The sequence below is a fragment of the Leptodactylus fuscus genome, chromosome 2 (assembly GCF_031893055.1).
Source record: "Leptodactylus fuscus isolate aLepFus1 chromosome 2, aLepFus1.hap2, whole genome shotgun sequence".
Classification (NCBI taxonomy): Eukaryota; Metazoa; Chordata; class Amphibia; order Anura; family Leptodactylidae; genus Leptodactylus; species Leptodactylus fuscus.
In genome coordinates this window covers 133,861,033-133,874,165 of record NC_134266.1, presented here as the reverse complement: position 1 = coordinate 133,874,165, position 13,133 = coordinate 133,861,033, and the positions used below count along the sequence as shown (strand labels likewise).

Genomic DNA, 13,133 nt, shown 5'->3' with positions numbered 1-13,133 from the left:
GTACAGCAGTTAATGGTGGAATAAGCAGAAGTGTAACATCTAGAGACTTTGAACTTCAATTTTCTTTTTACTTTTCTCCTATGATCTTATTAACTATAGAAAAAATATTCCTTGACACATTACCCCCAGGCAACTCTCATATATATATATATATATATATATATATATATATATATATACAGTATATATGTATATAGTTATGTTCATCAGATAGATGTTTGAGATGCATGCATATTAGGCACACGATTGCAGAGTTAAAGTGTATTATAATCTATTTGCTGCTGCTCTGTTATATACAGACTGGTGTATCTCTGTGGCCTCAATGAATTTCAAGTGTCATTCAATCATCATCATACCCTCCTGTCACTTTATGTTTTACTCTTTTAGCCTAAGGTTCCCCCGGAAACATAGCAGAAAAAATGAAGGGTTTTTCATTACCATCATTATTCTAATCCACAGACTGTGGAATAAAAATAAAAAATCTGCGAGAAGGCTAAATTTTCAAAAATGCAGAATGTTAATTTTAGTTGTGCAAAGAGTAGTATATTCCATAGCCCTGCCATTTCCCTGTCAAACACCATTTATAGCTACTCTTCTCCTACCTATTGACAGGACTCTTGATGGAAGGCACTCCATATATATTTAATCAGATTGCCTTAAAGGAAGTCCGTCAGCAAGAAAATCGGTATCAAACTAATTACGTACCTTAATGAAAATAAACTTTTATGCAAATTAGCTGAAATGGGCTCTAGGGGCATTTCTTCTCCTGCTGGGGCTTCACTCTGCACTTCACATAACCGCCCCTAACTGCAGACAAAGTGTGACAAATTGGGAGCTGTCACTATAGCAATGGGGCATGGAGTTGGGTGGCAGTTAGGGATGATTATATAGAGCACGAGAATGAAGCCCCAGCAGGAAAAAAAAAAAAAAAAAACCTCTATAGATTTTTTTCAACTAATTTTATTAAGCAAATACTGATTTCTATGAAAATGGAGCTGCAATGCAGAATAAGGAAGACATCTATGGACAGAGTAGAAGCTTCCCTACAGGATACTGTCATTAGTTTGATGCTGATTCTCCTGCTGACAGAATTCGTTTAATAAAGTGCTTGCAAATGGAATTTATAATGCACAACCCATAATGCATGTGAATATATCGAGTATACATACATTGGTCCATATTTACTAATAGATAGACAGTGTTAGGTAGTCTGAAAATGTGTCAGATTTACCACAGTAACCTAACTATATACCACATTTCAGTTGGCTTAATTTACGCCAAAATGTTATGACATAATTTTGGCGCAACTTGGTGGATTTAAGCCATATACCCTTTTCTGAGAAGCAATACCGAATTATCTAGCAAGTTGTAAAAATTTAAACTCAAATTACATTTCCTGAGATGCGCCAGCTAGTGCCAAGATGCGCCAAAGGTTTGCCATATTTACTACAGTGTCTAGTTGTAACCACAATAGGAAATCTGGGCCATTATGTTTTATATATATCTGATGGTATCTGCATTTCTTTATATAAGAGAATAGATTTATAAAACACATTTGTGAGAAGCTATTATCAGTATAATCGGTACTAAATGCACCCCATTACATCATCATCATGTTCAACGTGCTTGGGCAGCAGATGGGAGCCTTGCCTTGTGTGAAAAAAAAAAGCCTTGATATGAAGATGATAAGTCTTGGCAAAAGAAACGCTTCCATTTGTGCTCAGTACAAAATACATTAGTATATACTGTATGGCACATTACTCTCATCAAGCTGTGATATATATCTCAAATCCCAGTTGCAAACACACATAAAATACATTGCTTCAAGGTGTATTTACAGAGTCACTGCTTCCTTTCCTCCCAAGCTGTGCACCTGCCAAATCCACTTCTTGTACTGTGTCCCTTTTCACTTTCCCAATCTAGCCATGTGACAGTTTTTAATATCTGTATGACAGTCCCTGTAGGTTTCATGCACTGCTTCGATGACCACAGGACATGACACGCCATTTATCCACCTACCTTGGTACACAAAATGAAATCCTTTGGCTGTTGCCTGTCCCTTGGCACTGAACTTAATTAAAATCTGATTGGAAGTTGCAAGAGGTAGAGATTCACCTGTAACGGCAGAGCGCACGTGTTACAGAGCGGGAAGACCTGCCTCTTGTAGATAAACCTGCAGCTGGGATTTGCAAAGCGGGGATGCTGATCAGATCACAGTATGTGAGATAGACTGCAACAGCACAGACTGCACTCTGGCCAGGGGAACATATTACTCCGGTTGAAGGAGGGGGACTACATAGATTACCAAGCTAATGTTTGTACGACTGCTGATGTGAAATAATGTGATGAACAGAGATACAGAAATAGAGAAATAAGATGTGGAAACATACTTTATATTCAGCTAAAATCTCTGTAATCTCCTTTCCTAGTAACACATTTATGTAATCTGATCTTTTATTTTTCTGTTAATAAAATATTTCTAAACCTAAAGTGCCAAATTATGCTTGGTTATACACATGTAGAAAGGGTTTCCAAAGCTGATGACCTATTTATAGGATCAGTGGCGTAACTAGGAATGGCGGGGCCCCGTGGCGAACTTTTGACATGGGGCCCCCCCTCCCCAAACCGATGCCGAAGACCTCGACTGACCCCGTCCTCCGCACTCTATTATGTCCCTTAGTAAGCCCTGCACACAGTATTATCCCCAATAGTGTCCCCTGCACACACAGTATTAACCCCTATAGTGTCCCCTGCACACACAGTATTAACCCCTATAGTGTCCCCTGCACACACAGTATTAACCCCTATAGTGTCCCCTGCACACACAGTATTAACCCCTATAGTGTCCCCTGCACACACAGTATTAACCCCTATAGTGTCCCCTGCACACACAGTATTATTAACCCCTATAGTGTCCAATGCACACACAGTATTAACCCCTATAGTGTCCCCTGCACACACAGTATTATTAACCCCTATAGTGTCCAATGCACACACAGTATTAACCCCTATAGTATCCAATGAACACAGTATTATTAACCCCTATAGTGTCCAATGTACACACAGTATTAACCCCTATAGTGTCCAATGTACACACAGTATTATCCCCCATAGTGTCCCCATATGTCCCACTGTGGACACCTATAAACATTTATTATACTCTGGGGTCTGAAAAGACCCCAGAGTATAATAATCGGAGACCCGGGGGATTAAAACCATTAAAAGAACAGAGACAGTTGCTTACCTGTTCCTGTCGGCTGTCCTGTCCGCTCTTGTCCAGCTTTAATGACGTCAGACGTCACATGACCCAGGAAGCTGGCCTGGGTCATGTGACGTCAGAGACGTCAGACACAAATGACGGAGGCCTGGCAGGATCGCGGAGAGGTAAGTAACACTGTTTTTTATGTTACCTTACCCCTCCCGGTGCGCCGATCATTATACTCGGGGGTCTGCAAAGACCCCCGAGTATAATGATAGCCTCTGTGGGCCCCGCGGTGTCACTTGCCGATCCCGGCCCAGCCAGGATCGGCAAGTGAATGGGGCCCGTAACGGACTTTAAAAAAAAAAAAAAAACGCAGCGGTAGCGGCTGTCACCGGGCCCCCTAATGGCCCGGGCCCTGTGGCAGCTGCTACTGCTGCTACCACGGTAGTTACGCCCCTGTATAGGATAGGTCATTAGAATCTGATCGGTGAATCCAACATCTAGACCCGGCACCAATCACCTGACCAGCTTCCGATAGCTGCATATAGTGTATTTGGTGAAAGCAACTCTGCTCCTATACAAGTGAATGGGAGTCCCTGGTACCACTATTGCAGAGCCATACACTATAGCTGGTGCCAGGGAACTGCAGCTCTACTGAACTGACTTGAATAGGAGTCAATCTGTTTACAGCTTCTGGCAGTCAGACAAGCTGATAGGTGTCGGACCTGGGTGTCTGATTCCCAAAAATCAGATACAGATGACCTACCATCAGGATAGGCCATCAAGATCCAAAACTCTTGGGGTGTTGGACAACTCCTTTAAACAGCATACCAGCTTGCCATATGTCATTCTATAGCTTCCATGAGTATGTTCTCCACTTTACAGATCAGATATGGATATAATGTACATGAAAGGATAATTAACTTTGCAAAAATAAATACTCATCTTGTCCTTATCTGAGATTACAGCTCCAGAATGAATTTATATTTCTGCTGGTTGTTATTGGAAACAGTCAACAAGCTTGTCAAGAGGAACATCTCTATGTTTATGTTCACACGGCACTTCCAGGGCATGTTTGATGTAGAAAGTGGGAAACACTGATGTATACACCAGTCATTTCCATAGACTTCTACAGACCCCATGTATGCCCAAAGAGTGTCCACTTTGGCATATGTCTGAACTAAATTGGAAAGTCTAACAAGCTGTGCTTGGCAATACACAAATATCCCACATGAGATCTTACTTCACAGAATGCATGATTTTACCATGTAAGGCTAAGGCTATGTTTATACAGTTATTGTCCACTGCTGCCATTCATCAAAGGATGTCAGCAATGGACATGAACAATAACAGAGTAATGGACTCAGATGGAGCCCTCTCTGTCTGTCTGTTGACTCTAATGTAAAAAACATGATGGACGCTCTCTTTCATTATGCTTGTATACTTCTGAATGGAAGAAAAGTAAGAAACATAATAGAAGAAAGTGTTACATTTGGGTGAATGAAGGACTCCCGATGGAGCAGGCTCCGTATATATCTGTTGTTTAATATACGTTGATGTCATCCTGTGATGAATGACAACAATGGACATAATAACAGTAGAGGTGAATGTAGCCTAATTGTTCATGTTAGATGCCATACATTTGGTATATACAGTGGGGCAAAAAAGTATTTAGTCAGTCACCAATAGTGCAAGTTCCACCACTTAAAAAGATGAGAGGTGTCTGTAATTTACATCATAGGTAGACCTCAACTATGAGAGACAAAATGAGAAAACAAATCCAGAAAATCACATTGTCAGATTTTGTAAGACTTTATTTGCAAATTATGGTGGAAAATAAGTATTTGGTCAGTAACAAAATTTCATCTCAATACTTTGTTCTATATCCTTTGTTGGCAATGACAGAGGTCAAACGTTTTCTGTAAGTCTTCACAAGGTTGGCACACACTGTTGTTGGTATGTTGGCCCATTCCTCCATGCAGATCTCCTCTAGAGCAGTGATATTTTGGGGCTGTGGCTTGGCAACACGGACTTTCAACTCTCTCCAAAGGTTTTCTATAGGGTTGAGATCTGGAGACTGGCTAGGCCACTCCAGGACCTTGAAATGCTTCTTACAAAGCCACTCCTTCGTTGCCCTGGCGGTGTGCTTTGGATCATTGTCATGTTGAAAGACCCAGCCACGTTTCATCTTCAATGCCCTTGTTGATGGAAGGAGGTTTGCACTCAAAATCTCATGATACATGACCCCATTCATTCTTTCATGTACCCGGATCAGTCGTCCTGTTCCCTTTGCAGAGAAACAGCCCCAAAGCATGATGTTTCCACCCCCATGCTTTACAGTAGGTATGGTGTTTGATGGATGCAACTCAGTATTCTTTTTCCTCCAAACACGAAAAGTTGTGTTTCTACCAAACAGTTCCAGTTTGGTTTCATCAGACCATAGGACATTCTCCCAATACTCTTCTGGATCATCCAAATGCTCTCTAGCAAACTTCAGACGGGCCCGGACATGTACTGGCTTAAGCAGTGGGACACGTCTGGCACTGCAGGATCTGAGTCCCTGGCGGTGTAGTGTGTTACTGATGGTAGGCTTTGTTACATTGGTCCCAGCTCTCTGCAGTTCATTCACTAGGTCCCCCCGCGTGGTTCTGGGATTTTTGCTCACCGTTCTTGTGATCATTTTGACCCCACAGGGTGAGATTTTGCGTGGAGCCCCAGATCGAGGGAGATTATCAGTGGTCTTGTATGTCTTCCATTTTCTAATTATTGCTCCCACAGTTGATTTCTTCAATCCAAGCTGGTTGCCTATTGCAGATTCAGTTTTCCCAGCCTGGTGCAGGGCTACAATTGTGTTTCTGGTGTCCTTTGACAGCTCTTTGGTCTTCACCATAGTGGAGTTTGGAGTCTGACTGTTTGAGGGTGTGCACAGGTGTCTTTTTATACTGATAACAAGTTTAAACAGGTGCCATTACTACAGGTATCGAGTGGAGGAAAGAGGAGACTCTTAAAGAAGAAGTTACAGGTCTGTGAGAGCCAGAAATCTTGATTGTTTGTAGGTGACCAAATACTTATTTTCCACCATAATTTGCAAATAAATTCTTACAAAATCAGACAATGTGATTTTCTGGATTTGTTTTCTCATTTTGTCTCTCATAGTTGAGGTCTACCTATGATGTAAATTACAGACGCCTCTCATCTTTTTAAGTGGTGGAACTTGCACTATTGGTGACTGACTAAATACTTTTTTGCCCCACTGTATACGGCAGGAGATTTTCTCTGTGAACATAGATTAACCAAGAGCCTATAATCTACTGTGCAGTAATGGCTCCATACTGCCAAGAAGGTTACACTTCAGATAAATCACCATAGCATGTTCTGGTAGAATACTGGGAGATTTCATCTCTGAAGCCTGAAGAATTGTACAGTAGACTAGTACTAGTCGTAACTCAGATGCAGTTCAAGATAAGTTCATTCTACATGTAAACTGGAAAATGATGTTCTAGACTAGAGAAACCAAATGTATACATTCATGACACAATATAACAAACTAAGACACATAACTAGTAATAACAAATAGCGTTGTGGCGATCAGTGTTTGTGGAAGGTAACAAATTCCTTATTTATCATATATGGTTATAATGAAACCAAAAAAAATTACTGGAACATTTGTCATATTAAGATCAAATTGCATTTTATCTATCACATTATTTATGCATATGCCTTAAACTAAAACAATCCTTAGGCCATCCAGCCTCATACCAGTATGAGATCCCGAGAGAGAGCTGAGAAGACGAGCTTGTTCATTGGGCCCATCATGTACTTCAACAACATCATTGAGAGCTGTCTGGAAAAAGGTGAACTGCCCAAAAACCACTGAAAGAGAAACACGGAGACATGTTATCCTATCAGCATACAAACAAGCAATCAAGAATTTTGACACATGGAATAGTTTTCTCTTGTGGGAGAGCCACCATTTGATAAATTTTCATGTTACTGAAAGAATATACAGAAGTGCACACAGAGACTCATATTATTATTTATTATTTTATTTTGCTTACTTGTATAGCGCCACTGATACAGTATATTCATAAGCTCACGCAAGTAAAAAACCTGTTAGTCCAAGGCGCCGTTAGGATAATTCATACAGTACAACAGACTGCACTATGTTTCCTTAAATAACATCTAAAGCAACTACCATTTTTGTACTAGCTTATGAACCTCTCACCCTACTCTGTAGGGTGGATCTGAGACAAGCTCTCTAAGTGGATTCAGTGGGGCAGGTAAACTAATAGTGGGAGATTTATCAACACATCAAGTTTTCACACACAGTTTTCTGGTGTAAATGTTGTTAATGTGGAGCAATGTTGGTACAAAACCCTTTTTACTCATTCCCCGTTCTGTACCTCACGCCCTACTTTCGATGAAAGGGTGGAGAGCGGAGAAGGATGGAGAATGGGGCAGAAAGGGGTGAAGAGTTGAGTTGGCCTGGGCAGGGATGCTTCAGCCTGAAATATTTCCTATAACTCACTCAAGTTTTTTGACATGAGTTATACGGGAAATCTACTCCAGTTCCCGATTGGTGCAGGTTTCAATTCTGGCGCATGGAATGAACTTGATTTATGAAGAGGCCCTTTAATAAGAGGCCTTAATGTTGGGCTCTTTAATAAGACCGACAAACATTTTTTTTGTGCAAATTTTGCTAGAACTCTTGTGCATTTTCGTTTATCTGCTCCAGTATGTATGGCGCATCTTGGCTCGCACACACTATTCATTAAACAATGAGACCATAAAAGAAGTAATGAGAAATATATTTGATGGGCAATGTACACATTACATAGTATATTACATTGTTTGCCGATTCACCTACCACATAAGCGACTATAAATGACTGTTTAGCTATCTGTAGCCTTAAAGGGGTACATTCATGGAACGTTTGCACTGGGCCAACCAATGGGTTATAATGGCCCTGCTTCTATTGTATTCTCAGAATGTATAGTCAGAAGAGGGTCTCCTCAGCTCACTCAGTGACAGAATATCATTTACAAAGGCCTCTAATTCAATGCAATTCATGTGTTGTAATGACAAACAGTTGGTGGCTTTAGAGCAATGCAGTGTGGCATGTAAATGAACTAAATGAACTAATTCCAAATGCGTAACACCATTCGTAATGATAGAAATGTTATAAATACCTGGTAACAAATAGAAAAAAAACGTCTAACACAATAGAAACGATCAAGGCATAAAACACTCATTTGTTTTGTGAGATTAAGCAGAGAAAATTGCTCTTTTTTTAATTATCGTTATCATTATACAACAAGTCTACAAGCAAGTAGAAGGGGCTTGTGACACGCAGCGGTACATGACACCTAACTCATATGCTCAGAAACTGGGATTGATCATTGCTCTTCAAGGAGATCTTCAGCTGTAATTCTCAGCACTTGAAAAATCGACCAAAGAACAGTTATACAACCTGAACTCATTGACCTGTATACTCACAGTACAGAGTAATAACATGACAAAAATAATATCTATTGACAATGTATATCCAAGTTGCCAAAATGGATGAACATGGAGCATCCCGTCCACTCCACATTTTAATAGTTTTAATTTAGTTGTGAGACTTTATTAGGGCTTGAGCATATTAATATATTATAATTCTGTGCAAAGGTACAAGTTGTATAAAGCCAAGCTATAAAGATCAAATGTATGGGGCACTAATATACTCCCATATTCCTGTAATTTTATAGGGCATAAAATGATCATTTAAAGATTGTTACGAAATATTGTTGGGGATGTTATTTTCTGCCTTATGTTTCTATGCAGATGCCAAAAAGGAATCCAGATTGACAGATGTAATGTTACCGTACGAATAAGCAAACTTATTTATCTAATGCTAGGGTTAAAATTAGACATAACATTTTACGAGGTGGGCTTACTTGGGCATACAGTGGTATGTGGTAAGGAATAGTTGCGTGTGACTATTTTGAAGGATTTTTGAGCACTTAGCCAGAATTATTGCTGTATTTTTCAATGACACCTACCATCAGACAAGTCTATATACAGTAAGTGGGAACACAGTAGCACATGGCAGAATTATACTAATAATAATATCTTCAGTTCAGCTCTTTATACTTATTATAAGTACTATATTTGTTCTTTATTTCTTAGAAAACTATCCACTGGCGGCATTACTTATGTGCCATTAGAGTACAGTTATGATCAGACGCTAAATTTTACTCTCTGTCCCATAAGGCCCATCTATAATTCGGTCCCTCTTTAAATTATACTGCAGCTTAGCTTCCTCATCTTGGCCGCTGTATGTAAACACATGTTCCATCATAGGCTTGCCAGAAAGCCAGTGGCAGTGCATGGAGGAATGACTTCTATGAAATTGGGAATACTACAGCTATAAGTGACAGAATAAACAAACAGTGTCAAAAAGGTGAATCCTGGTGATAGCCTTAAGCTAATATATTAGAAAGTAATTATTGAAGGGTTGGGACCCTCATTGCTCACTAGATCAGGGGTCTAAGGTCTCCCTTTCCTTTTCACCATGTGTGGAATGGAGCGCTAGTCAGGAGAGTCGCAATGGGGGCAGAGAGTAAATGGGCCACAGCAAGGCCAGTTCAGTGTGTGACAGTGCTGTCGGTTTAGGCCATTGAACACAGGGATGAATCTATTCTCCAGTAACTTGCAATAAGGGAGTCTGACAGTAATAAATTGATCATAAACCTATTCATAGAACCTTGTAGAGGAGATTCGACAGTGTGCAAATATGCCTCTTGTATTCAGTTTTTGGGCCCCATTTCATATAAATTGATGTTTTATCCATATGCAAATTAAGGAAAATGCTTTGAGGTTGTGCTTTAGCTTGCCTGCGCCCTGGTTTCAACCCTAGATTGGTGGGTAAAGCATGTAAGTGTGAAGAGGGACAGAACTCCACTTGTTCACTGTATGGCAATTTTGTCTAGATAAAGCCCGCTCATAAATCTGACATCAAAAGACTTTTTGTTTTCTGCTCCGCTAACTTCTCTCACATCTATCTATCTATCTATCTATCTATCTATCTATCTATCTATCTATCTCCAAAAAGCACACCAAAAAGTATGTAGTAAAAAAGTGCTGCAATGTTTCAGCTCAAAGAGCCTGTTTCAAGCTAGGCAATAAACCTCCTTCATTTTTTTTTTACCACATACTCTTTGGTGTGCCACCTGCTTTTTGGAGATATATTGAATGGGACAGATCCTTTTCCTATTGATGAGCATCATATGCTTATACTGGTGCGGTCTTATATATTTTGTCTATCTATCTATCTATCTCCTATCTATCTATCTATCTATCTATCTATCTATCTATCTCGTATCTATCTATCTATCTATCTATCTATCTATCTATCTATCTATCTATCTCGTATCTATCTATCTATCTATCTATCTATCTATCTATCTATCTATCTATCTATCCCTCTTCCCATAGTGGTATGATAAATTTGGATTTCTGTGTTGTAAACTAAAGATACTACTGTAAATACGTTTTTATTTAAAGATGGAATAGCCCTTTTCCCAGTGGCGTAACTACCACGGAGGCAGCAGAGGCAGCTGCCACAGGGCCTGGGACATCAGGGGCCCGGTGACAGCTGCTACCGCTGCTATCATTATTCTCGGAGGTCTTTTCGGACCCCCGAGTATAATGATCGGGGCCCTCTGTTGATGGAATACTTTCCACCAACAGGGGGCCCCGAAGCTGCAGCAACAGCTGAGACACAGGAGCTGCAGGTCTGGCTCCTCTCAGCGCTTCAGGACGCTCCCCCTCTCTCCCCCCCCCTCCCTTTCTCTGTCTGTCCTCTGCCCACCAATGAGAGGGCTGAGGAGAGCCCAGGAGGCGGGGCTTATCCCTGCCGAGCTCCTGCCATCCTGGAAGAGAAGAAGAGGAAGAAGCTGCTCCAGGAAAATGAAATTGAAGATACACAGGTACATACTGGGGTTACTATACTTATTAATATCAGGTACACAGGTACGTACTGGGGTTACTCTGCTTATTAATATCAGGCATTTGGGGTGATTACTTTTGTTTTAGTAACTCCATGTGCCTCATATTAACAGCAGTTAACCCCATCATGTCCCTCACATTAACCCCTGTGTGCCTCAGCATAAGAGTTACTGATATGTGAGACATATGGGGGTAATAATAATGAAGATACTTTATTATTACCTCCATGTCTCTCACATATCAGTAACTCTTATGGTGAGGCACACAGGGGTTAATGTGAGGGACATGATGGGGTTAACTGCTATTAATATGAGGCACATGGAGTTACTAAATTGTAATGCACATGACCAGATTTTTTTATCCACAATTGTCCTGGTATAGCGGTCAGCAGTGACGTGACAGTATTTAGTCCTGTAGGGGCCACTATGGGACATAATACTGTGTGCAGTGGCCACTATGGGGTATAATACTGTGTGCAGGGGCCACTATAGGGCATAATACTGTGTGCAGAGTCCACTATTGGGTATAATACTGTGTGCAGGGGCCTCTAAGGGACATAATACTGTGTGCAGGGGCCACTATTGGGTATAATACTGTGTGCAGGGGCCTCTAAGGGACATAATACTGTGTGCAGGGGCCATTATTGGTCATAATAGAGCGCGCAGGAATGCATAGGAGGGACTCGGTCGAGATCTTCGGTGTCGGGGGGGCCCCATGTCAAAAGTTCGCCACGGGGCCCCGCCATTCCTAGTTACGCCACTGCCTTTTCCATACACCTTATTAGGGCAAAGAAACTTTATATAGATGGCTCTCTGCTCAAATTCTCTCTGGGGACAGACATAGCTCAATCCCCACAAATGTTCTTTCAGCTAACCCATGATGATTCACATTTTCAGAATAGTAGATGAGATCAAAACAAATCGTATGCTGTGAAGAAAACACCCACTGAGAAAAGCGACTTGCTCTGTAATAGACATGCTGCAAATTTTAACCCGCAGATCAAGCGTTGCTGGCTCATCTTAAGGACAGGCTATCAATTGTAAAAAAGTATAACCCTTTTAGCAATTACATTTCTGTGCTGTGGTTATGCATGAACCCTGCAGACATCTCACTGTGACTACCCATTTTTATAAAAATCTACATAAGGCTCTTCCAGTTCTTCTTATGCCCTTATGAAAATTATACAATGTCACCCACAAATCAATTTATAGTACTGAACCTCTCTACATCTCCATCGTCACTGTGTACCACCCTAACTGTCCTCCCCATTCTTATGACCTTACACTTGCATCCTCTTTTATCAGAACTTCCCACTTCCGTCTCCATGACTTTTCTGGAGCTGCACTGGTTTTCTGCAATGCTTTACCTAGGACAATCAGATTAATATCCAACTACAGCAGCTTCAAATCTGCCCAAAAATTACATCAGGTTAGGAAGGCTTATCAGATGACCATTGCTCTACACCTTTGCACAATACACTAACATTTCTTATTCTAAGCTCATATCCTTGCAACTTATTTCCTCAGAACCTGATCCTCCCATCTAGAAGTTACCCTATACTCCAGGCACTAAGTATCTATATAATCAAATATACCAGCTGGTGGCTGGCTCATACAGATGTAGTTATATCACCTTATTTCTAAAAAGATTGCTGGACCATTGTACCAAACAACCCCACTTATCTCTTGTGTTTCCATATTTCCTCATAGAATGCAAGCTCTTGGGAGCAAGGTCCTCATTCCTATTATTTGATATGTTAATTTCTTTGTTGGAATGTCTCATACCTTCTAATCATGTATCCTCTGGTTTGTAAAGTGTTGGCATTATATAAAGTTATTATTATCATTATCATGTCAATTACTGCTGCAGGTTTTACCTGTGGATTTCAAGTGAAAGTCGTTCAGCATAAAGTGACATGCTTTGGAAAAAAAAAAGTATGCCA

General features: G+C 40.6%; 1 protein-coding gene across 2 annotated transcripts in view; it reads right to left on the bottom strand.

Annotated features, from left to right (window-relative positions):
• Positions 1-13,133, bottom strand: part of CSMD2 (CUB and Sushi multiple domains 2) — an 801,202-nt gene that overhangs the window by 100,200 nt on the left and 687,869 nt on the right. For both annotated transcript variants that reach the window (XM_075264669.1, XM_075264670.1), the window contains 2 exons: positions 6,962-7,075; positions 2,020-2,115 (listed from right to left, as the gene is read on the bottom strand). In XM_075264669.1, coding sequence (XP_075120770.1) covers positions 2,020-2,115; positions 6,962-7,075 — 210 coding nt within the window. The remainder of the gene's footprint in view (positions 1-2,019; positions 2,116-6,961; positions 7,076-13,133) is intronic.